The 24,185-nt window shown below is 48.2% G+C and overlaps 1 protein-coding gene across 6 annotated transcripts; it reads right to left on the reverse strand.

Annotated features, from left to right (window-relative positions):
- Nucleotides 1-4,801: 4,801 nt before the first annotated feature.
- ZSCAN21 (zinc finger and SCAN domain containing 21) lies at nucleotides 4,802-21,412 on the reverse strand. Of its 6 annotated transcripts, none has more exons than XM_037990371.2 (4): nucleotides 21,345-21,412; nucleotides 13,500-13,994; nucleotides 13,016-13,208; nucleotides 4,802-6,077 (listed from the first exon to the last, which is right to left on the reverse strand). In XM_037990371.2, exons 2-4 carry the CDS (start codon nucleotides 13,896-13,898, stop codon nucleotides 5,248-5,250), a joined length of 1,422 nt encoding a protein of 473 aa, XP_037846299.1. In that variant the 5' UTR covers nucleotides 13,899-13,994; nucleotides 21,345-21,412; the 3' UTR covers nucleotides 4,802-5,247. The 6 variants fall into 6 exon arrangements, with proteins under 6 accessions (XP_037846299.1, XP_072868875.1, XP_037846304.1 ...); XM_073012774.1 differs by having other exon boundaries at nucleotides 13,500-15,568; nucleotides 21,345-21,376; XM_037990376.2 differs by lacking the exon at nucleotides 21,345-21,412 and adding an exon at nucleotides 19,579-20,321.
- Between the last annotated feature and the right edge of the window lie 2,773 nt (nucleotides 21,413-24,185).

Below are 24,185 nucleotides of genomic sequence, written 5' to 3' on the forward strand. Positions count from 1 at the left end.
GAGACGGGGTTTCACCATGTTGCCCAGGCTGGTCTTAAACTGAGCTCTAGCAATCTGCCGGCCTCAGCCTCCCAAAGTGCTGGGATTATAGGTGTGAGCCACTGTGCCCAACACTAAAATTTCTTTATAGGCTAGGTGCAGTGGCTCATGCTTATAATCCCAGTACTTTGGGAGGCCAAGGCAGTAGAATCTCTTCAGACCAGCCTAGGCAATGTGGCAAGACCCTATCTCTACAACAAAATTTTAAAAAAATTAGGGCTGGGTGCCGTGGCTCACACTTGTAATCCTAGCACTTTGGGAGGCTAAGGTGGGCAGGTCACAAGGCCAGGAGTTTGAGACCAGCCTGACCAACGTGGTGAAACGCCGTCTCCTAAAAGCAAACAAAAAATCAGCTGGGTGTGGTGGCGTGTGCCTGTAATCCCAGCTACTCAGGAGACTGAGGGAGGAGAATCACTTACACACGAGATCGCACCATTGTACTCCAGTCTAGGGGACAGAGTGAGACTCCGTCTCCAAAAAAAAAAAAAAAAAAAAAAAAAATTAGCTGGGTGTGGTGGTGCACGCTTGTGGTCCCAGCTACTCGGGAGGCTGAGGTTAAGAGGATTGCTTGAGCCCAGAAGTTGAGGCTGCAGTGAGCCCCTGTGATTGCACCACCACATGATGACAGAGCAAGACGGTCTCAAAAATAAAAATTATTTTATAGATTACCGTTTTTTTTTTTGAGACAGAGTCTTGCTCTTGCCCAGGCTGGAGTGCAGTTGAGCAATCTTGGCTTACTGCAACCTCAGGCTCCGTAGCAGCTGAGATTATAGGCGCCCACCACCACGCCCAGCTAATTTTTGTATTTTTAGTAGATACAGGGTTTCACCATGTTGGCCAGGCTGGTCTCAAACTCCTGACCTCATGATCTGCCTGCCTCAGCCTCCCAAAGTGCTGGGATTACAGGCATGTGCCACTACGCCCAGCCCATGCAAATAAGTTTTAAATCTGCCTGTGTTCTCAAGGCTGTAATCCCAGCACTTTGGGAGACCAAGGTGGGTGGATCATGAGGTCAGGAGTTCGAGACCAGCCTGGCCAACATGGTGAAACCCTGTCTCTACTAAAAATACAAAAATTAGCCAGGCATGGTGGCATGTGCCTGTAAGCCCAGCTACTCGGGATGCTGAGGCAGGAGAATCACTTGAACCCAGGAGGTAGAGGCTACAGGGAGCTGAGATCAGGCCACTGCACTCCAGCCTGGGCAACAGAGCGAGACTCTGTCTCAAAGAAGAAAAAAAAATCTGCTCATGTTGTCCTGATGGCTCTCCCAAGCCTCAGTTGTGGGTCTCCAGTAGACTGCAGAGCAGTCTACAGTTTCATAGTATGTTTCAAACCAGATCCCACTTCCCCATTTATTGCCTTCTCTTAAAATTTCTGTAAACCTGTCAGGGTCAAAATTTTATAAGTTTTCTTTGATTATACTCCTCATCCTTCTCCATCTAACCAGCATCAAGCCCTGGGCAGATTCAGTAAAGCTGGAGTGGAAAGATACTGTTTTCAGAGGTTTTCAGAGTTGAGGTTATAGAGGAGATGGGATTTGCAAGTGATGGTAGCAGCAGCTGATACATGGCATATACTCTGTGTCAGCATTGCCTGGCTCTTTTCCAAGTGGTTTTCATGTATTAAATCATCAGCTGGGTGCAGTGGGTCACGCCTGTAGTGTCAACACTCTGGGAGGCTGAGGTAGGAGAACTGCTTGAACTCAGGAGTTCAAGACCACCTTGGCAACATAGTGAGACCCGGTCTCTACAAAAAATAAAAATTAGCTGGGCGTGGTGGCACACATCTGTCGTTTCAGCTACTCAAGAAGCTGAGATGGTAGGACTGCTTGAGCCCAGGAGTTCAGAACTAGGCTAGGCAATATAATGAGACTCCGTCTCTATGAAAAGAAAAAAAAAACACACAATCCAATACTTGGTGAGGAATGATGGCCTACAGTAAATGAGGTAGAGTTGCTGAAATGATGAGCAGAGAAAGGGTGTCAGCAGACTCAGTGTGTGTTAAAATGAATTTCTTCCATGAGTCCTGAGAACCAAACACCTATGTTATCTCAGAGGGCCTAAATAGCTTCCCGTTCACTCAGACGATAAAGGATGAACTGAGGGCAACACCGGGATTGTTCAGTGACAGCTGCCTCAGCAGGGTTAACAGTAGGAGATTCTGCCACAGAACAGAGTTCCCTGTTGTTACTGGGATGACTGGTCAGCAGAGGCCAGGCAGTGGCACTGAGCTCTCACAGGTAAAGTGGACGCAATTTCCATGATGGGCAACAAGGCCAGAGTGGCAACTAGGGTGATTTTTTTTTGAGATGGAGTTTCGCTTTGTCACCCAGGCTGGAGTGCAACGGCGCAGTCTCGGCTCACTGCAACCTCTGCCTCCCGGGTTCAAGCAATTCTCCTGCCTCAGCCTCCTGAGTAGCTGGGACTACAGGCGCATGCCACCACACCCGGCTAATTTTTGTATTTTTTTTTCTTTTTGAGACGGAGTCTTGCTCTGTCGTCCAGGCTGGAGTGCAGTGGCACAATCTCGGCTCACTGCAAGCTCCGCCTCCCAGGTTCATGCCATTCTCCTGCCTCAGCCTCCCAAGAAGATGGGACTACAGGCACCCGCCACCACGCCCAGCTGATTTTTTGTATTTTTAGTAGAGACAAGGTTTCACCATGTTGGCCAGGCTGGTCTTGAACTCCTGACTTCAGGTGATCCACCTGCCTCAGCCTCCCAAAGTGCTGGGATTACAGGTGTGAGCCACCACACCCGGCCTGTTATTTATTTTTTGAGACAGAGTCTTGCTCTGTCACCCAGACTGGAGTGCAGCGGTGCGATCTCGGCTCACTGCAAGCTCCACCTCGCAGGTTCATGCCATTCTCCTGCCTCAGCCTCCTGAGTAGCTGAGACTACAGGCACCCACCACCACGCCTGGCTAATTTTTCTTTTCTTTTTTTTTTTTTTTTTGTATTTTTAGTAAAGATGGGGTTTCACTGAGCCAGGATGGTCTCGATCTCCTGACCTCGTCATCCGCCTGTCTTGGCCTCCCAAAGTGCTGGGATTAGAGGCGTAAGCCACCACACCCGGCCTTATTTTTGTTTAAATATGAATTTAAAAAAAACAAGAGAGATGGGATCTCACTATGTTGCCCAGGCTGGTCTCGAACTCCCGGGCTCAAACAATCCTCCTGCATCAGCCTCCCAAAGTGCTGGGATTACAGGCAGGAGCCACTCCTGGCCCACTAGGGTGTCTTGACCCACAGGAATCTGTGGCATTGACTAATAACCCTTGGTGTTCTTAGCAAAAACTTTCAGCCAACAGGGTGAGGCTTTGATTTGTATAAACAAAAAAATCCCAAGAGTGGATGAGAAGACTGATACCAGCTGTTAACAATGGGAAATTGCAATCCTTCCGCTACTTTCCAGATCTGAGCCAGTTCTGAGATTCGGAATCCATCAACTCAAGGGGAGTTTGGGTTTTTTTGAAGACCTTCCAACTGTACCACAAGTATATACAATAAATATTTCCCCAAAGGACCTGTGGCTGTTCACTAATGTATTAGGAAAACAGAATGCCCAGGCCTTTTGAGGCTTTTTGATATAGGATCTAAGATGACACAAATCTAAAACTTACCATTGCCCTCCAGACAGAGGTCAGCTGATAAATGGAGTCCTGGCCCAAATCCATCTCAGTGGGCCCAGTGGGGACAGACTCACCCTATGGCCATGTCCCTGAGAAAACAATTGGGATATGTTTAGCAGGGGGATAGATGCCCAGCACATTGGTTACTTAACCTGTAGCATAGGTAGGTCATAGGAAAAAGGGTCAAGTGGAAACTCCTGCACACCCTGCCCTTCCCCAGCCAATCAAAGTGGCAAGAAATACCACACCCTGGCCAGGCGCAGTGGCTCACGCCTGTAATCCCAGCACTCTGGGAGGCTGAGGCAAGTGGATCAGCTGAGGTCGGGAGTTCGAGACCAGCCTGACCAACATGGAGAAACCCCATCTCTACTAAAAATACAAAATTAGCTGGGCATGGTGGCACATGCCTGTAATCCCAGCTACTAGGGAGGCTGAGGCAGGAGAATCGCTTGAACCCCGGAGGCGGAGGTTGCGGTGAGCCAAGATTGCGCCATTGCACTCCAGCCTGGAAAACAAGAGCGAAACTCCATCTCAAAAAAAAAAAAAAAAAGAAACAATACCACACCCTGAATGGAACTGAAGTGATTATTGCTGCCCTCAAAGATGCAAAAGACACTCCTTCCGTATGGCTTCTGTAAAAAACAGATGAGTTGTGGCTGATAATGGTTGTCTGCCACAAACCCATCCACAACAGCTGTGCTGGGACAGTTCAACATGGCCCCTGGCTCTTGGTATGCAGTTATTATCTAGTGAAAGCATTCACTTTACTTTTTTTTTTGAGACGGAGTCTCGCTCTGTCACCCAGGCTGGAGTAGAGTGGCGCAATGTCGGCTCACTGCGACTTCTGCCTCCCGGGTTCAAGCGACTCTCCCACCTCAGCCTCCCAAGTAGCTTGGACTACAGGCACCTGCCATCACACCCAGCTAATTGTATCTTTAGTAGAGACAGTGTTTTGCCATTTTGGCCAGGCTGGTCTCGAACTCCTGACCTCAGGTGATCCGACCGCCTCAGCCTTCCAAAGTGCTGGGATTACAGGCATGAGTCACTGTGCCTGACCCCAAATCCAAATTTTCTAAAAGCGAAACCAGTAGGCATAGTTTTCTCCATCTGTAAGTATTCAATAACTAACACATCATTTGTTTTAACAGTCCTGAGGCATTATAAGATGTTATAAGTTTATTCTGAATCTCATTCAATTATGTTCAATGTGGCTCAATTCTTTACAAATTAAAATTCTTGAATATATGTTAAAAATTAAACAGTCTTAATGTTTCTTCCTTAACTAGACTGGATACACATCAGTTTAACTATGCAAAAGGTAATGCTGGCATGGTTTGCTGGGACCCTATTTGTGGGGAAGGGACTCTGGCTCCAGTGAACTGGCGAGTGTGGAACCTTCTGACACCTTCTGAGGACCTCCTGCCTGTCGTGTTGCTGTGGAGCTCTCACTCCTCAGGCATCCCCTGATGTTGAGCGACACAAACTCTATCACCGGAATCAATGCTGCTGCAACGACAAGACCTCTTCCTGGTGTTCAGATGCTAAAGTTTAAAACAACCACGACAACAACGCATGTGGCAGTTACAGTGCTTCTCCCTCTCCAGTGTGGACTCGCTGATGTTTGGAAAGATTGGACTTGCTACAGAAGGTCTTTCCACAGTGATGACACCAGTAGGGCTTTTCCCCAGTGTGGATTCTGTGGTGTTTATTGAAGTTGGAGCTGTGGTTGAAGGCTTTCCCACACTCCTTACACTTATATGGCTTCTCTCCGGTGTGGAGTCTCTGGTGGGAGCTGAGGCCCGCGTGCTGACTGAAGCTCTTCCCACATTCATTACACTGATAAGGTTTCTCCCCAGTGTGGATCCGATAGTGACGAATGAGGCTGCCTTTCCCACTGAAAGCCTTGCCACAATCTTTGCACTGATATGGCGCCTCCTCGGTGTGCATTCTCTGATGTTTAAGAAGGTCTGAGCTCTGCCCAAAGGCTTTTCCACACTTACAGTCGTAGGGCCGGTCCACCAAGTGTGTTCTGTAATGGAGGGTGAGGTTTGAGCTGTGGCTGAAAGCTTTCCCACACTTGGTGCACACGTAAGGTTTCTCCCCAGTGTGTGTTCTCCGGTGTTTGGTGAGATTTGAGCTATTACTAAAGGCTTTGCCACACTCAGCACATATATAACGTCTCTCTCCTGGGGTAGGTTTAGTAGGAACTGATTCTCTACCTTTCTTGGAGCCTGACTCTTGAAGAGGGGGTTTTGCTCCTTTTTCATTTTCAAGTTTTACGCACTGCCTCTCTAACCTGGCCTCAGGTTTATTGGCGATAATCACAGAAATTATATCCCCTTTGAGCCCATCTGCTTCAGAACCTTTCTGCTCATCTGCTGATTCCTCATGCTGGGTACTCAATCTGCAATCTGAAACAATAAGCAGATTAAGGATACTTCAGTTGTTTCTTGTTCTGAGGAAGAAACTGTTTACCAGAGAAATAGAACCATCAGGTGAGACTGATACTGAAGGGTGACTTAAATAGCGCACAGATACAAGTAAATCAGCATCCAATCTAGTTTACAATGCTGCACTTCTTTATTTGAGACAGAGTCTCGCTGTCAGCAGGCTGGAACACAGGTGACCTTCGCTCACTGCAACCTCCAACTCCCTGATTCAAGCGATTCTCCTGCCTCAGCCTCCAGAGTAGCTGGAATTACAGGCACATGCCACCACACCCACTATTTTTTGTATTTTTTTTTTAGTATAGATGGGGTTTCGACACGTTGGCCAGGATGGTCTTGATCTCCTGACCTTGTGATCCGCCCACCTCAGCCTCCCAAAGTGTTGGGATTACAGGCGTCAGCCACCAGGCCCGGCCTCCATACCACACTTTCACACAAGCCCCGACCCGAAGCATTAGGATGTGAAGAGAACATGGCTTTTTCTGCCAGAAAAACAACTTCACATACAGAAGGCAAAATGCAGCATATAGGAGAGTGGTAGCCGGGCACAGGAGCTTACGCCTGTAATCCCAGCACTTTGGGAGCTGAGGTGGGAGGATGGCTTGAGTCTGGGAGTTCAAGACCAGCTGGGGCAACATAGGGAGACCCTATTTCCACAAAAAGTAAAAATAAAAAAATTAGGCAGGCATGGTGTGCCCTTGTGGTTCCAGCTACTTGGGATACTGAGGTGAGAAGATCACTTAAGCCTGGAAAGTCAAGGCTGCAGTGGGTCAAGGCGGCAGTGAGCCATGACTGTGCCAGCCTGGGCAACAGAGTAAGACCCTATCTTTTAAAAAATATTTATTTTATTTATTTATTTTGAGACGGAGTCTCATTCTGTTGCCCAGGCTGGAGTGCAGTGGTGTTATGTTGGCTCACCGCAGCCTCCATGCCTGGGTTCAAGTGATTCTCCTGACTCAGTCTCCTGAATAGCTGGGACCAGAAGCACCTAGCACCACGCCCAGCTAATTTTTATATTTTTAACAGAGATGGGGTTCACCATGTTGGCCAGGCTGGTGTCAAACTCCTGACATCAGGTGATCCACCTGCTGGATTACAGACGTGAGCTACCGCGCCCAGCTTTTTTTTTTTTTTTTTGAGACGGAGTTTTGCTCCTGTTGTCCAGGCTGGAGTGCAATGGTGCAATCTTGACTTACCACAACCTCCGCGTCCCAGGTTCAAGCGACTCTCCTGCCTCAGCCTCCTGAGTAGCTGGCAGTATAGGCATGTGCCACCACGCCTGGCTTATTTTGTATTTTTAGTAGAGACGGGGTTTCTCCATGTTCTAGACCATAGTCAGGCTGGTCTAGAACTCCTGACCTCAGGTGATCCACCCGCCTCGGCCTCCCAAAGTGCTGGAATTACAGGCATGAGCCACCACGCCCAGCCCTTTTTAATTTAAAAAAAAAAAAAAAAAAAAAGAACAGCTGAGCCTCACGCAGATAAAAACAAGGGAGAATGATTGCTGCAGGGCCATAGTTAAGGAAAATGACAAGGACAATTAAGGAAGAGGCTGAGTGGCAAACACAAAAACCCATGTCCCCACAGCAGTTGAACATAAAAGCAATCAGGACATTCTGACCATTTACAATCATTCCAGCCCCAGATCCGTATCAATCGGAACGAAAGCGCGGGATCTCCAGGAGGGCTAAACCTCATCATTTCACTCACACTGGCTACGTCTTGTCATTTAGTTATAAAGTGACGCTCACTGTTGAAACCAGATAGAACCAGTTTATCTTTTTAGAACGCCTCACCTCTTCAAAGTCCACCTGGTCATCCACATCAGGGAAAAGGGGAGTAAGAGAAATTCGCTCTGAAAAATGGGCCCCCTTTGAGAACTGTTAGTCCTCTGAGGGTACAGAAGCCTGTCAGCAAGCTACCTTCCTCCAAAGCCCTTTCCCCTTCCCTAGGAACTGCCCCGACAGCTTCTCTCTCTCTGCCCAGCTGTCTGTCTCCTTCCTTTGCTGACAGTGACTATCAGCTGCTTCCAGGCTCACCCTCTCCTCCCCATCTGCTGGGGGTCAGAGCTTCAGCAGCTAAAGTCCTTTTCACTCTCCATAATTAGCAATCGCTTGCCTACACGCAGACTTCTCTTCGAGTCACTGCACAGCCATGGACTACATGTGTGGGAAAGAAGTAACTTCATAAAACTTTATTTTTGTTTTGTTTTGAGACAGGGTCTAGCTCTGTTGCCCAGGTGGGAGTACAGTGGCATGATCTTAGCTTGCTGCAACCTCCACCTCCCAGGCTCAAATGATCCTCCTGCCTCAGCTTCCCAAGTAGCTGGGACCCCAGGCACTAGTCACCACACCTGGCTAATTTTTATATTTTTTGTACAGATGGGGTTTTGCCATGTTGCTCAGGCTGGCATCGAACCCCTGGCCTCAAGTGATCCATCTGCCTTGGCCTCCCAAAATGCTAGGATTACAGGTGTGAGCCACCATGCCCAGCCAAAAGTTAACATTTTAAAAAACAGCTGAATGAGGCAAAAATTAAAAAAGAATTTACCAGGACTATTTATGTCATTGTCTTCCAAGCTGCACTGTTACTGCTGGGTAGTTTGCTATCAGTCTAATCAGCATTCCTTTGAGGTGGTAACCTGTTTCTTATGTCTTGGTTACTTTTGAGACAGGGTCTCACTCTGTCACCCAGGCTGGAGTGCAGTGGCGCAATCTCGGGTCACTGCCTCCACCACAACCTCCACCTCCTAGGTTCAGGTGATTCTCCCGCCTCAGCCTCCCAAGTAGCTGGGACTACAGGCATGCACCAACACACTCAACTAATTTTTGTATTTTTAGTAGAGATTTTTTTTTTTTCTTTCTCTTTTTGATGGAGTCTTAAGTCTGTCGCACCAGGCCAGAGCGCAGTGACGCGATCTTGACTTACTGCAACCTCCGCCTCCCAGGTTCAAGCAATTCCCCACCTCAACCTCTGGAGTAGCTGGGACTACAGGCGCGTGCCACCATGCCCAGCTGATATGGGGTTTCTCTATGTTGGCCACGCTGGTCTTGAACTCCTGACCTCAGGTGATCCACCTGCCTCAGTCTCCCAAACTGCTGGGATTACAGGTGTGAACCACCATGTCCAGCCAGTCTGGGTTACTGTTTTATGGTTTTTTGGTTTTTTTTGAGATGGAGCCTCGCTCTGTCGCCAGGCTGGAGTGTAATGGCGCGATCTCGGCTCACTGCAACCTCCGCCTCCTGGCTTCAAGTGATTCTCCTGCCTCAGCCTCCCGAGTAGCTGGGACTACAGGTGCATGCCACCACGACCAGCTAATTTTTGTATTTTTAGTAGAGACGGGGTTTCACCACATTGGCCAGGATGATCTTGATCTCCTGACCCCGTGATCCGCCCACCTCGGCCTCCCAAAGTGTTGGGATTACAGGTGTGAGCCACTACGCCCAGCTTACTTTTAAGACATTCTATAAATTTAGACATTCTGCAGTTTAACTCCTTATTTATATTTTATTTATCTTACTTGGGATTGTTTCCTGAATCTTAGGATTTATATATTTCATCACTCTGGACAACTTAGCATTTTCTCTTGGTCACTAGTCTCTCTCCCTTTTTTTTTTTTGAGACAGGGTCTAGCTCTGTTGCCCAGGCTGGAATGCAGTGGCATGATCTCCGCTCACTGCAACCTCTGCCTCCCAGGTTTAAGTGATTCTCATGTCTCAGCCTCCTGAATAGCTGGGATTCCAGGCAAGTGCCACCATGCCCAGTCAATTTTTTTACTTTTAGTAGAGGCAGGGTTTCGCTATATTGGCTATATTGAACTCCTGGCCCCAAGAGATCTGCCAGCCTAGGCCTTCCAAAGTGCTGGGATGACTGGTGTGAGCCACCACGTCTGTCCTCTCCAACTCTGTCCTCCTCCTTTGGAACAGCTATTAAACATACGCTGGACGGACATCCTCATCTGATCCCATACTGATGTCCAACGCCTGCCACCTTCATCTTTCTAAGCAGTATTTCAGATGACTTCCTCGCATCTACCTGTTTGCTAACCATGTCCTTGATTATTTAAAACAGCCACTGCATTCTTAATTTTAATGACTACAGTTTTCACTTTTAGAAATTCTATTTTGTTTTTATCAAAGGTGCCTGTTTGTGTTTTTATTAACAATTTGTTGGTTGGGCGCAGTGGCTCACGCCTGTAATCCCAGCACTTTGGGAGACCGAGAAGGGTGGATCGTGAGGTCAGGAGTTCGAGACCAGTCTGGACAATGTGGTGAAACCCATCTCTACTAAAAATACAAAAATTCGCTGAGCATGGTGGCGGGCGCCTGTAATCCCAGCTACTTGGGAGGCTGAGGCAGGAGAATCACTTGAAACCAGAAGGTGGAGGTTGCAGTGAGCCAAGATGGCGCCACTGTATTCCAGCCTGGGCAACAAGAGCGAAACTGTTTCAAAAAAAAAAAAAAAGAGCTGGGCGTGGTGGTACGTGCCTGTAGTTCCAGCTACTCGGGAGGCTGAGGCAGGAGAATCTCTTGAACCTGGGAGGCAGAGGTTGCACTGAGCTGAGATTGCGTCACTGCACTCCAGCCTGGAGACAGAGGCAGACTCCATCTCAAAAAAAAAAAAAAGACTTCATGCTTTCTTTTTTTTTTTTTTTTTTTTTGAGGCGGAGTCTTCACTCTGTCACCCAGGCTGAAGTGCAGTGGCTCGATCTCGGCTCACTGCAAGCTCCGCCTCCCGGGTTAGCGCCATTCTCCTGCCTCAGCCTCCCGAGTAGCTGGGACTACAGGCACCCGCCACTGCGCCCGGCTAATTTTTTGTATTTTAGTAGAGACGGGGTTTCACTGTGTTAGCCAGGATGGTCTCGATCTCCTGACCTCGTGATCCGCCCGCCTCGGCCTCCCAAAGTGCAGGGATTATAGGCGTGAGCCACCGCGCCCGGCCGACTTCATGCTTTCTAAAGCTTTCAGAGTCAACTTCCCTTTCCTTAGGAGGGCCCAGCAGCTTTGTCTTCTGTCCCATCTGGGTACTAAAACCTAAGCCTGTTCCTGGCTCTGATAATCCTTCCACTCCACCCTCTTCTTTGTGTAATACTGCCAAGGGGCTACACCAAGAGATATGGAAAATAAAACTGACCAGATAGGTCTCTGGCTATTCTTATCTCTAATTACTGTGGCAACTCTGGGGAGACCCCAATTGCCTGGAGAGGTCTACTGTGTTCACCATAAACTGAAGAATTTAGTTAAGAGTTTAATTTCTTACTTTTCCTAGAAAATGTGATTTTTAACACGGCTCAAAACTCTATTTCCATGAGGGAGTTTCACGTTTGAGACACAGCAAGCATGGAGGGAGATTTCTTTTTTTTTTTTTTTTTGAGACGGAGTCTCGGTCTGCCGCCCAGGCTGGAGTACAGTGGCCGGATCTCAGCTCACTGCAAGCTCCGCCTCCCGGGTTCCCGCCATTCTCCTGTCTCAGCCTCCCGAGTAGCTGGGACTACAGGCGCCCGCCGCCTCGCCCGGCTAGTTTTTTGTATTTTTAGTAGAGACGGGGTTTCACCGTGTTAGCCAGGATGGTCTCGATCTCCTGACCTCGTGATCCGCCCGTCTCGGCCTCCCAAAGTGCTGGGATTACAGGCTTGAGCCACCGCGCCCGGCCTGGAGGGAGATTTCTGAGGGTCATGGACTCTTGTCATGAAATCACACCACACACATAAATAGTGGCCTACACCACCAACACGTAAGCAAAGTCCTGGTTTGAAACTATTAGGATTTGGAATAACATGCCATATTTTTGCAAACATATAATTAAACATTAACTCTGTTTCAAAAATTTAGTTCTAATCCTTCAGGTAAATGAAGGTACTTAAGAGTAGAAACTACAAAATAACAAAATAACATAGGGCCAGCCTGGGCAACATAGTGAGACCCTGTCTCTACAAAAACAATAAAAAGTTAGCCAGACATGGTGGTCCCAGCTACTTGGGAGGCTGAGGCGGGAGGATCACCTGAGCCCCAGAGATTGAGGCTGCCGTCCAGCCTGGGTGACAGATGGAATCCCTGTCTCAGAAAAACACACAAAAACACCCTGACAGGGGATGACCATTTATGGCCTGAGATTATTCTATAAACCGTAATATATGGAGATTTGAGCTCAGGAGTAGTCACCTAATGTATCTTTGACGTGTGAAAAACGCCCCATCTCTTTCCATAGCTTCAGAAAGGAGGCCGCCAATTATTTTCCATTTGCCCTTCCCAGATCCATTCTCTGCCCCCGCCTGTGCCCCAGTAAGCTGACCCTAAGGGCCACACTGTCTTGTCTTTCCTGCCCTCTGGCTGCCAACTGGGTTTGCCACTGGGGAACAAAAGCAGGAGATTTAAGGGCAGAAGGAGGGTGCAGTTGGGTATTTATTCCGTTTTCTCCTCACCCCATGGCAGGGCCTGCAGCCACAACTTCTATCGAGTGACCCCCTCCTCCATGACTATAGGTCTTTCCTGGTTCTGGTAACAGGGCCCCGCCTCTGCCCGTCCCTTTAGGCTCACAGGGAGTAACAGCTTTTCACTGTTGTCGGGTGCAACACTATTCCTTACTGGTTCATTCGAACTGTCTACACCTCTGTTAACAGTTTCTTTATTAAACTCACTTCAATCGACCCTTTAAAAAAAAATTATTTGTAATACCGAAACTTCAAAGAGAAACTGATCCTTTAAGAGTGACCCATCCCCATGCTAGGGTCCAGGCTAAGACAGGCTTACTTGGCGGAGGAAAGGGGACTATGTCCACCCAGTCAGCCCAACCAATCAAGTCAATCTATGAAATCACCTCACAACAAAGAATTACAAATTATTCTGCTTCTCCAACCACAGAGGCCTGGGGCACTGAACAGGAGTCTAATGGCTGGTCCTCACCTCGGGCCTTTCTCGGATCTTGAGTGAACTCCTGCTCCTCACCAGTCTCTTGGATGTACAGGGGTCCCCAAGACTCGTATTTGTGACTGGTCTCCAAGGGCTGTGGCTGCACGCTGCTCGGGGATTCCTTTGCAGTTCCCGAGGAGGATATCTTTTCCCATACCGGCTTCTGTTCATTTGGAGGAGTTGAGACCTAAAGACAATTAGGAATGGCTGGGTTTGTGCATGGCTCACTTTAAGAACAAGAATGAAAATCCCAGGAGAGCTATACAGAACCTCTAGGAAAGAGAAAAGGAAAATACCCATCCCATTCCATTCCCAAGGCTGTTAGTTAGTTTTGGATGACAGAGAAAAACAGGAGGAAACAAGGTCTAATTCAGTAGAAATTTCCATTCAGCGAAGCTTACTGTATGGACAAACCCTTGTTCCTGCCTAGAATGTTTGGCTCCCAATCTCCTAGAATAACAAAGGTCTTCCTGCCTACCTGGTGTCCTGGCTCATCCAGTTCCCGCTCCAGATCTTCGAGGAGAGTGACAGCCTCTTCAGCGCTCTCCGGGCAGTGTTCCTGCACCCAGGCCTGGAGCTCCTGGGGCAGGATGGTCAGGAACTGCTCCAGCACCAGTAGCTCCAGAATCTGCTCCTTGGTGTGGATCTCGGGCCTCAGCCACTCACAGCAGAGCACCCGGAGCTGGCTCAGGGCCTCTCGGGGCCCGGGGGTGTCATGGTACCCAAACTGCCTGAACCGCTGGCGGAACATCTCCAGGCTAGGAAGGCACTTGCCTTTCTCTTCTTTCTCCTCGACTTTTACCATCAGAGGGCCCACCTGCTCCTGTGGAGGCCTAGGGCCCAGAACTGGGGCCATGCCTAGTACCTTGGTCATCATATAAACTCCAGAAACAGCCTCACTAAAGATGGGACTCTGTGGGGCAGGAATATTGGTTCCTCTGGGTTTCCAGTTCTTTAGGGTCACACGTTAAACCTAAGAAAATATAGTTACCATAAAATAATCAAACTGAAGTGTTTTTGGGTCTTTACAGCCATACCTTTAGCACAAGAAATTGTGGAAATTATGTCCACCATAAAACTACCATATAAAAACAACTGCTCAAAATCTTTCTGGAATGAGCTGGGTGATGCACTCTGGGAGGCCGAGGCGTTTGAGACCAGCCTGGCCAACATGGTGAAACCCTGTCTCTACTAAAAATACAAAATTAGCCAGGCGTGGTGGTGGACACCTGTAATCCCAGCTACTTGGGAGGCTGAGACAGGAGAATTGCTTCAACCCAGGAGGTAGAGGATACAATGAGCCAAGACTGCGCCACTGCATTCCAGCCTGGGCAAGAGTGAGATTCCATCTCTAAAAAAAAAAGTCTTTCTGCAATCAGTTCAGGATATCCTACTTTGATTTCAGTGGTCTCCACTCTCCTAAAAAGTGCAATGTGGCACAATTTTAAAATTAACTTTGCTCCAAAACTAGTTCAGAATTTCACCATTATAGATATTATAGTTTCTGAGATTTTATCAAGCTATCTACTGGCTAGATGCCATCTGTTTAAACCTAAGACATTCAGCTTGAGCAATGAAAATTCACTAGTCAAGGTCAGGCGTGGTGGCTAACCCCTGTAATCCCAGCACTTTGGGAGGCTGAGGCGGGCGGATCGTGAAGTCAAGAGATCGACACCATCCGGGCTAACATGGTGAAACCCCATCTCTACTAAAAATACAAAAAATTAGCCAGGCGTGGTGGTGGGCACCTGTAGTCCCAGCTACTCGGGAGGCTGAGGCAAGAGAATGCATGAACCCTGGAAGCGGCGCTTGCAGTGAGCGGAGATCGCGCCACTGCACTACAGCCTGGCCAACAAGAGCGAAACTCCGTCTCAAAAAAAAAAAGGAAAATTCACTAGTCAAATGCCTGGGCCTGTCAGTATGACCTGGGTCATGCTCGAAGGGTGTAATTAACAGTACCTTAAAAATAACTGAGGTCGGGTGCAGTGGCTCATGCCTGTAATCCCAGCACTCTGGGAGTACGAGGCGGGCCTGGACTTGAGACCAGCCTGACCAACATGGTGAAATCCTGTCTCTACTAAATACAAAAATTGGCCGGGCATGGTGCCACACACCTGTAATCCCAGCTCTTTGCGAGGCTGAGGTATGAGAATTGCTTGAACATGGGAGGCAGAGGTTGCAATGAGCCGAGATCTTGCCACTGCACTCCAGCCTGGGTGACAGAGCAAGACTCTGTCTCAAAAAATAAAAACAAAACAAACCGAAGTGCCAGGTGCAATGGCTCACATCTGTAATCCCAGAACTCTGAGAGGCTGAGGCGGGTGGATCACTTGAGGTCAGGAGTTTGAGACCAGCCTGGCCAACCTGGTGAAACCCCGTCTCCACAAAAAATACAAAGATTAGCCAAGTGTGGTGGCACGCACCTGTGGTCCCAGTTACTCAGGAGGCTGAGGTGGGAGGATCACTTAAGCTCAGGAGGTCGAGGCTGCACTGACCTGCAGCTGTGACTGCACTATTGAACTCCAGCCTGGGTGACACAGCAAGACCCTGCCTCAAAAAACAAAAACAAAACCAAAATCAAAATCAAAATCACAGAACAAAAAAACAAAACAAACAAACCACCCCAAAACAACCAATTATGCTAATTTCAAACACATGACAATCTCCATGGATCTGGCTTGACAGCACTTAAAAAATATTAAAAGTCGGCCGAGGCTGGGTGCGGTGGCTCACGCCTGTAATCTCAGCACTTTGGGAGGGCGAGGTGGGCAGATCACGAGGTCAGGAGATCGAGACCATCCTGGCGAACACGGCGAAACTCCGTCTTTACTGAAAATACAAAAAAATTAGCCGGGCGTGGTGGTAGGCCTGTAGTCCCAGTTTCTAGGGAGGCTGAGGCAGGAGAATGGCGTTAACCCGGGAGGCGGTGGAGCTGGCAGTGAGCGGAGATCGTGCCACTGCACTCCAGCCTGGGTGACAGAGCGAGACTCCGTCTCAAAAAAAAAAAAAAAAAAAAAAGTCGGCCAAGCACGGTGGCTCATGCCTGTAATCCCAGCACTTTGGGAGGCTGAGGCAGGCGGATCACGAGGTCAGGAGATTGAGACCATCCTGGCTAACACGGATGTGTTAACTTTAGTGCTAACATTCTGTAAACACAGTTCATATTTATGAAATTAAGGCTTTTGATTAGTCTTTAAAAAATTAAAATAAAAAAAGGAAACCATTGTTGGTGGAGTATTTAGCAGTGGAATTAAGACATCAGGAAGCAACCCAAAGCATGAAAAGGGAAACTGTAAGGCAAGGCACAGAAAAAAATGCATCAGAATTATTTCCCAAAACGTGTTCAAAAGCACTATAACTAAGGCGGGGCGTGGTGACTCACGCCTGTAATCCCAGCACTTTGGGAGGCCAAGGCGGGTGGATCACCTGAAGTCAGGAGTTCAAGACCAACCTGACCAACATGGCGAAACCCTGTCTCTACTAAAAATACAAAAATTAGCCAGGCGCGGTGGCGGGCGCCTGTGATCCCAGCTACTCGGGAGGCTGAGACATGAGAATAGCTTGAACCCCGGAGGCGGAGGTTGCAGTGAGCCGAGATGGCGCCACTGCACTCCAGCCTGGGCAACAGAGCGAGACTCCGTCTCAAAAACAAAAACAAAAACAAAACAAAAAACAACAACAAAAGCATTATAACCAATAAATTGAATAAAGGATTCTTTGGTCAAATAAGTCTGTATGTACCCAGCATATACCACTGGAGTGCCCAAGTTTAGGACTACTTAAAAATTGAGCCAGGGGAGGTGCAACGCCATCTCACCTCCTAAAACAAAGGCCTGAGCACCAAAGGCTAAAATAAACAAGAAACAATGAGGTAGCTGCGCTGGAGAGCATTCTTTAGAATACTTAAAAGGAGTGGCCAGGTGTGGTGGCTAACGGCAGTAATCCCAGCACTTCCGGAGACCAAGGCAAGCAGATCACTTGAGGCCGAGTTGAGACCAGCCTGGCCAACATGGTGAACTGGGGCCATGCCTAGTACCTTGGTCATCATATAAACTCCAGAAACAGCCTCACTAAAGATGGGACTCTGTGGGGTAGGAATATTGGTTCCTTTTGGTTTCTGGTTCTTTAGGGCCACTTGTTAAACCTAAGAAAATACAGTTACCGAGCTGGGCGCGGTGGCTCATGCCTGTAATCCCAGCACTTTGGGAGGCCGAGGCAGGCGGATCACCTGAGGTTGGGAGTTCAAGAGCAGCCTGACCAACATGGAGAAACCCCGTCTCTCCTAAAAATACAAAATTAGCCAGGCATGGTGGTTCATGCCTGTAATCTCAGCTAATCGGCAGGCTGACGCAGGAGATTCACTTGAACCTGGGAGGCAGAGGTTGCTGTGAGCCGAGATCACATCATTGCATTCCAGCCTGGGCAACAAGAGTGAAACTCCGTCTCAAAAAAAAAAAAAAAAAAAAGAAGAAGAAGAAAATATAGTTACCATAAAATTACAAGTTACTGTCTCTACTAAAAATACAAAAGTTAGTTGGGAGTGGTGGGGGGCACCTGTAATCCCAGCTACTTGGGAGGCTGAGGCAGGGAATCACTTGAACCTGGGAGGTGGAGGTTGTAGTGAGCCAAGATCGTATCACTACACTCCAACCTGGGCAACAGAGGAGACCTCCTCAGTGGTAGATTAACTTCACATAACTGTTAGAAAATTTCATACTCTATCCAGAGGAGGGCACCCTAAGACCAGGAAAGAAACCGGTGTTTGGGCTGTTCAGCTTCTGTGATCTGGCCTGTGAAACATGGCAAGTCAGCAGGGAGTCATGCAGCACCTGCTGGCACCACACAGGGAGCGTCATGTGGTAACGGAGCATTCATGTGGGATACATTCTGAGAACTTGGTGAATCCAAATTCACACATGCCACTGGATCACATGACTGCCTCTGCAAATTACAGAAAAAAAAAGTTTCCTTGGACGTTGCTGCTGGGCAGTTGGCTGGGTAAGCTCACTAGCTAAGCGATCTATTCTAGGCACATCAGTTTTGTGGTTTTATTTTTTTTTGAGATGGAGTCTTGCTCTGTCACCCAGGCTGGAGTGCAGTGGCATGAGCTCAGGTCACTGCAACCTCTGCCTCTGGAGTTCAAGCGATTCTCATGCCTCAGCCTGCTGAGTAACTGCGATTACATGTGCATGCCACCATGCCCGGCTAATTTTTGTATTTTTAGTAGAGATGGGGTTTCACCATGTTCACCAGGCTGGTCTTGAACTCCTGACCTCAAGTGATCTGCCCACCTCAGTCTCCCAAAGTGCTGGGATTACACGGGTGAGCTACCACACCCAGTGGCACATCAGTTTTGCGGTGCACACAACTCAAATGCACAACGCACAAAGACTACAAATGAGTAGATGGCTGGGTGCCCTTCCTCCTTCCTGCACTCTCTCCTTGGTGATTTCACCAGTTGCATGGTTGTAATTACCAATTACATACTCACAACTGCCCAAACTGTACCTCCAACTTAGACCTCCCTTCTGACCTCCAGACTCATACAACCAACTATCCACTTGCCATTACCACCTGGATGTCCAGTAAGACATCTCAAGTTTAACGTGTCCAAAACCGAATTCCCATCTCTACCTCAAAAGCTGCTCGTCTCAGATAATGGCAAATCTCATTGTTCTTTTTACTTAGACCGAAAAACCTGGGGTCATCCCTTGACTCCTCTTTCACATTTTTTTTAAATTTAAAATATTTCTTTTTTAGAGACAGTGTCTTGGTCTGTTGCCTAGACTGGAGTGCAGTGGTGCAAACACAGCTCATGGACGCCTCGAACTCCTGGTCTCAAGCCATCTTCCTGCCTTGGTCTCCCAAAGTTCTGGGTTTACAGGCGTGAACCACTTCACCAGGTCTTTATTTTATTGTTTTTAAATTACAGAGGCAGGGTCTCGCTTTGTTGCCCAGGTTGGAGTGTAGTGGTGCCATGATAGCTCACTGCAGCCTTGAACACCTGGCCTCAAGCAATCCTCTTGCCTCAGCCTCCGAAGTAGCCAGGACTACGGGTGTGTGTCACTATATCTGGCTAATTAAAAATATTCATTTATTTATTTGTAGAAACGAAGTCTTGCTTTGTTGCCCAGGCTGAGGTATAACTTGAGCTCAAGAGTTCGGGGCTGCAGAGTTGTGGCACTGTGTTCCAGCCTGGGTGACAAAGGAATACCTTGTCTCTTAAAAAATAAAGCATGAGGCTAGAAATCAGATGCTTCATTACTAACTCACATTGTCTACAATCACAGTGACTTTTTAAAAGCTATCTAGACTGTTTATCTCAAGAAGCCCATCAAGCAAAATTTCATGGTCTATCATAAACAGAAGGCCTTTGTTCTGTGTCCATTTTCCCTCCTCCTCTATGCCAATCTCCCAAAGCTTATATGCTCTTATGAAAGGGCCCCAAGTCCATTCTGTAACAAGACGAGGCATAAAAAAAATCAAATTACCATAGATTCTAAAAGCAGAACAGCATTTACCAACTTGTGCTAAAATGCTTCACACTCAGCCCGTACCTGAAAATCCCTAGGCAGCCGGGCACGGTGGCTCACGCCTGTAATCCCAGCACTTTGGGAGGCGGAGGAAGGTGGATCACGAGGTCAGGAGATCGAGACCATCCTGGCTAACATGGTGAAATCCCGTCTCTACTAAAAAATACAAAAAATTAGCCGGGCATTGTGGCAGGGGCCTGTAGTCCCAGCTACTTGGGAGGCTGAGGGAGGAGAACGGCGTGAACCCGGGAGGTGGAGCTTGCAGTGAGCAGAGATCACGCCACTGCACTCCAGCCTGGGAGACAGAGTGAGGCTCCATCTCAAAACAAAACAAAACAAAACAAAAACAAAGAAAATCCCTAGGCAGGCAAATTAGATAATTCTTGAGCCACAGAATTCCACTAATTGTTACAAGTTCTTCTTCTTTTTTTTTTTTTTGAGACGGAGTTTCACTCTTGTTCAGGCTGGAGTGCAATGGCACGATCTCGGCTCACCGCAACCTCTGCCTCCCAGGTTCAAGCGATTCTCCTGCCTCAGCCTCCCTAATAGCTGGGATTATAGGCATGTGCCACCACACCCAGCTAATTTTGTATTTTTGGTAGACGGGGTTTCTCCATGTTGGTCAGGCTGGTCTCGAACTCCCGACCTCACGTGATCCGCCTGCCTCGGCCTCCCAAAGTGCTGGGATTACACGCATGAGTCACCGTGCCCGGCCACACGAGTTCTTCTTTAACCCGAACCATATTCTGCATCATTTCAAAAATCCTAGGTTGGTCCAAAACCAATACTCACTTTCTCTATAGCAGCCTTCCAATAGTTGAAAACAATTGTCTTGCCTCTTAACTCTTTTCCTTGCCACAGCTCAACCGTTCCTTAGATTTCGTGGGTTTCCAAGTACCTCACCCACCAAATCAACTTTCCTTTTTTTTTGGGGAGTGGGGGAACCAAGTGTCGCTCTGTCGCCCAGGCCGGAGTGCAGTGGCATGATCTCGGCTCACTGCAACCTCCGCCTACTGAGTTCAAGCGATTCTCCTGCCTTAGCCTCCTAAGTAGCTGGAATTACAGGTGCGCGCCACCACACACAGCTAATTTTTGTATTTTTAGTGGGGACGGGGTTTGGCCAGGCTGGTCGAACTCCTGATCTCAAGTGATCCGCCAGCCTCGGCCTCCCAAAGTGCTGGGATTACAGGCGTGAGCCACCGCGCCCGGCCCAAATCAACTTTGTCTTGATACTCTTATTTATACATGGTTCTTTAAGAAAGTTTTTCTAAACCTGAGCAGATCCCTATTCTGTGTGTGCGTTCCAGCCCGAACAAAGCCCGAGGGGACTATTTCTTCCCTTGGACTGGATTCTACCCAAGACTTCTAATGACGTTCGGCTTCCCACAGGTTTCCAACCCCTTGGGCGTATTCCCATCAATGAGCCTTGCGTTCCGACCTCCAGTTCACAGAAAGTGAAAAAAGGCGGCCACGGTCAGACTGACAGACTGCTTGGCTTGGGGAGCGCACAAAAAAACTATTCTGGAATGCGAAAGAACTTCCAGAACATCTGTTCTTCCAGCTTTTCATTTGTTGAAGCCCCAAGTGGAAGAAAGGCTTTCCAGGGAGCCAGCGCCTCCACTAGCTGGGGCTGGGCGGGGACGGGGAGCTCCTCCCCACAGCTCTGCTAGGACCGGTCTAGGTGGGGTCCTCGGAAGCCACAGCTGCTAAATCCACTTCTCCCTCCCCAAACCACTCAGCCAACGCTCCCTTTCTTGTCCGCCTCGCTAAACCGCGACGAACAGGCTCACCGTGAATCAGAGCAGCTCCGGACACCGGGAAACCGCACTGCGCACCTCCGGACGCGCAGCCGGAAGTGCGTCATAGCCCCGCCCCACGGGAAAGTCGTGCGAGGCCGTAGCGGTCCCTCTAGAAATTCGGGAGGTCCTCTCTGTGTCTCTGGCCCTTGAGACATCAGGGAGGCGCTGAGTCGACCCCCAAAATGAAAAGCCACGGACTCTTTCTGTTTTTACCAAAGACAGTCAGACCAGATGAAGGCTTCGGCGGTTCTCCCACCCAACCCCGATGCCCCGGGGCAGGGAGGGCATGGGCTGAGGCAGCCACCTTGGTCACCCTCGTGGACTTCAGAGCCCAAGGTCCCTGAGTACCCTTGGGACAAGCACAGAGTTCCTTGTCCATAAACTTGGACCGAGGTCACTGGGTACCCTTGGGCCCAGCACCTCGGTCCAGGTTTATGGACATGGAACTCCGTGCTTGGCCCGTGAAGTCAGAGATTGAGTTAATACTTCGTTGATGAAAATAGTCAAACTGTAAAATATTTGAAGACATTTATTTTGAGCCAAATATGAGTGACCAGTGGCCTGAGGCACAGTCTCAAGAGGTCCTAAGAACACGTGCCTATGATGGTCGGGCTACAGCTTGGGTTTATACAATTTAGGGAGACATAAGACACCAATCAATACATGTAAGATGAACATTGGTTCTGTGGGAAAGGCAGGACAATTCCAGGCGGGGATGTTCCAAGTCATAGGTGGACTCAATGATTTTCTAATTGGCAACTGGCTCAAAGTTATTGTCTAAAGACCTATAATCAATAGAAAGGAATGTCTGCGTTACCTAAGGCAGGGGTCCCCAACCCTTGGGGCACAGACAGGTACCAGTCCATGGCCTGTTAGGAACTGGGCCCTACTGCAGGAGATGAGCTGCAGGAGCGAAGCTTCACCTATATCTACAGCCACTCCCCATTGCTCCAATTACCCCTGAGCTCCGCCTGCTGTCAGATCAGCCATAGCATTAGATTCTCACAGGAGCACAAACCCCTATTGCGGACAGTGCATGAGAGGAACCTAGGTTGTGCACTCTTTTTTCTTTTTTCTTTTTTCTTTTTTTTTTTTTTGAGACGGAGTCTCACTCTGTCACCCAGGCTGGAGTGCACTGGCCGGATCTTGGCTCACTGCAAGTTCTGCCTCCCAGGTTCACGCCATTCTCCCCTCAGCCTCCGGAATAGCTGGGACTACAGGCGCCCGCCACTACGCCCGGCTAATGTTTTTGGTATTTTTAGTAGAGACGGGGTTTCACCGTGTTAGCCAGGATGGTCTCGATCTCCTGACCTCGTGATCCGCCCGTCTCAGCCTCCCAAAGTGCTGGGATTACAGGCTTGAGCCACCGCGCCCGGCCTGGTTGTGCACTCTTTATGAGAATCTAATACCTGATAATCTGTCGCTGTATCATGTAATTCCTCAATGGGACCCTCTAATTACAGGAAAATAAACTCAGGGCCCCCACTAATTCTACATTATGATGAGTTGTATGATTATTTCACTATATATTACAACGTAATAATAGAAATAAAGTGCACAATAAATGTAATGCACTTGAATCATCCTGAAACCGTGAAACCATCCATTCCCCTCCTGCCATCTGTGGAAAAAATTGTCTTCCACAAAACTGGTTCCTGGTGTCAAAAAAGGTTGGGGACCACTGAACTAAGGGGTTGTGGAGACCAGGATTCTCATTATGCAGATGGAGCCTCCAGGCAGCAGGCTTCAAAGAGAACAGACTGCAAATATTTCTTAACAGACTTTAAAAAGTGCCAATTGCCCAGCTGATTCTCTCCTGGATCTGGAAAAAGGCTGGCTGGAAAGGGAAGGGGATTCTTTACCGAGTGTAGATTTTTCCCACAAGAGACAGCTTTGCAGGGCTATTTCAAGATATGGCAAAAAAAAAAAAAAAAAAAAAAAAAAAATTTGGGGTGGAAATATTTTGGTTTCCTTTATCTGCCATGTGATGTTACGCCAGAGCCTGGTTGGAAAGTCAGCCAGGTTATGTAAGGTTAAATAAAACCCATCTGATGAGGCTTTATGGTTTGAAGGGGGTGACTCTCCAGGATCCTTAGATAGGAATTTGGACAAAAGAAGAAAACGGTCAGAGTTTAGTCCTCAACTTTGTAGACCAGAGTCACGGTGACATCAATCAGAAGTAGCCTTGCCCTTCTGTGGGTCCTAAACTTTCGGAGCCGAAGACCTAGGGGCTGAACTCCTTCCGATGCTGCAGAACTTGATGAAGATGTCTTTGCCCGTCTTTTCCTCCTGCTGCTCCGGCTCAGCTGCAGGTTTCTGGACTGAAGATTCTGTATTTTCGACCCCAGCACGACTCCGTCTGGCCCCCAGTGAGTTGACTTTTGTCTGGTCCTGCAAAACTCACATGTGTTGAGTAGCACCAACATGGCTGCCTGCACGTGGAATTCCCTGTCCAAACGAGTCATGAATTCATAGATACTCAACATAATTCTTCCCTGATGTTTTCCAGGATAATTTAAAATTTTTTTATGTTTAAAGACATGCAAAATTAGAGAAAATGAGCCTCCATGTACATTCTTTTGTTTCTTTTTCTTTTCTCTTTTTTTTTTTTTCTTTTTGAGGAATCTTGCTCTGTCACCAGGCTGGAGTGCAGTGGCGCAATCTTGGCTCACTGCAACCTCCGCCTCCCAGGTTCAAGTGATTCCCCTGCCTCAGCATCCCGAGTAGCTGGGACTACAGGTGCACACCACCACGCCCGGCTAATTTTGTTTGTTTGTTTATTGTATTTTAGTAGACATGGGGTTTCACCATGTTGGCCAGAATGGTCTTGAT

Source organism: Chlorocebus sabaeus, chromosome 28 (assembly GCF_047675955.1).
Source record: "Chlorocebus sabaeus isolate Y175 chromosome 28, mChlSab1.0.hap1, whole genome shotgun sequence".
In the NCBI taxonomy this organism is placed as follows: domain Eukaryota; kingdom Metazoa; phylum Chordata; class Mammalia; order Primates; family Cercopithecidae; genus Chlorocebus; species Chlorocebus sabaeus.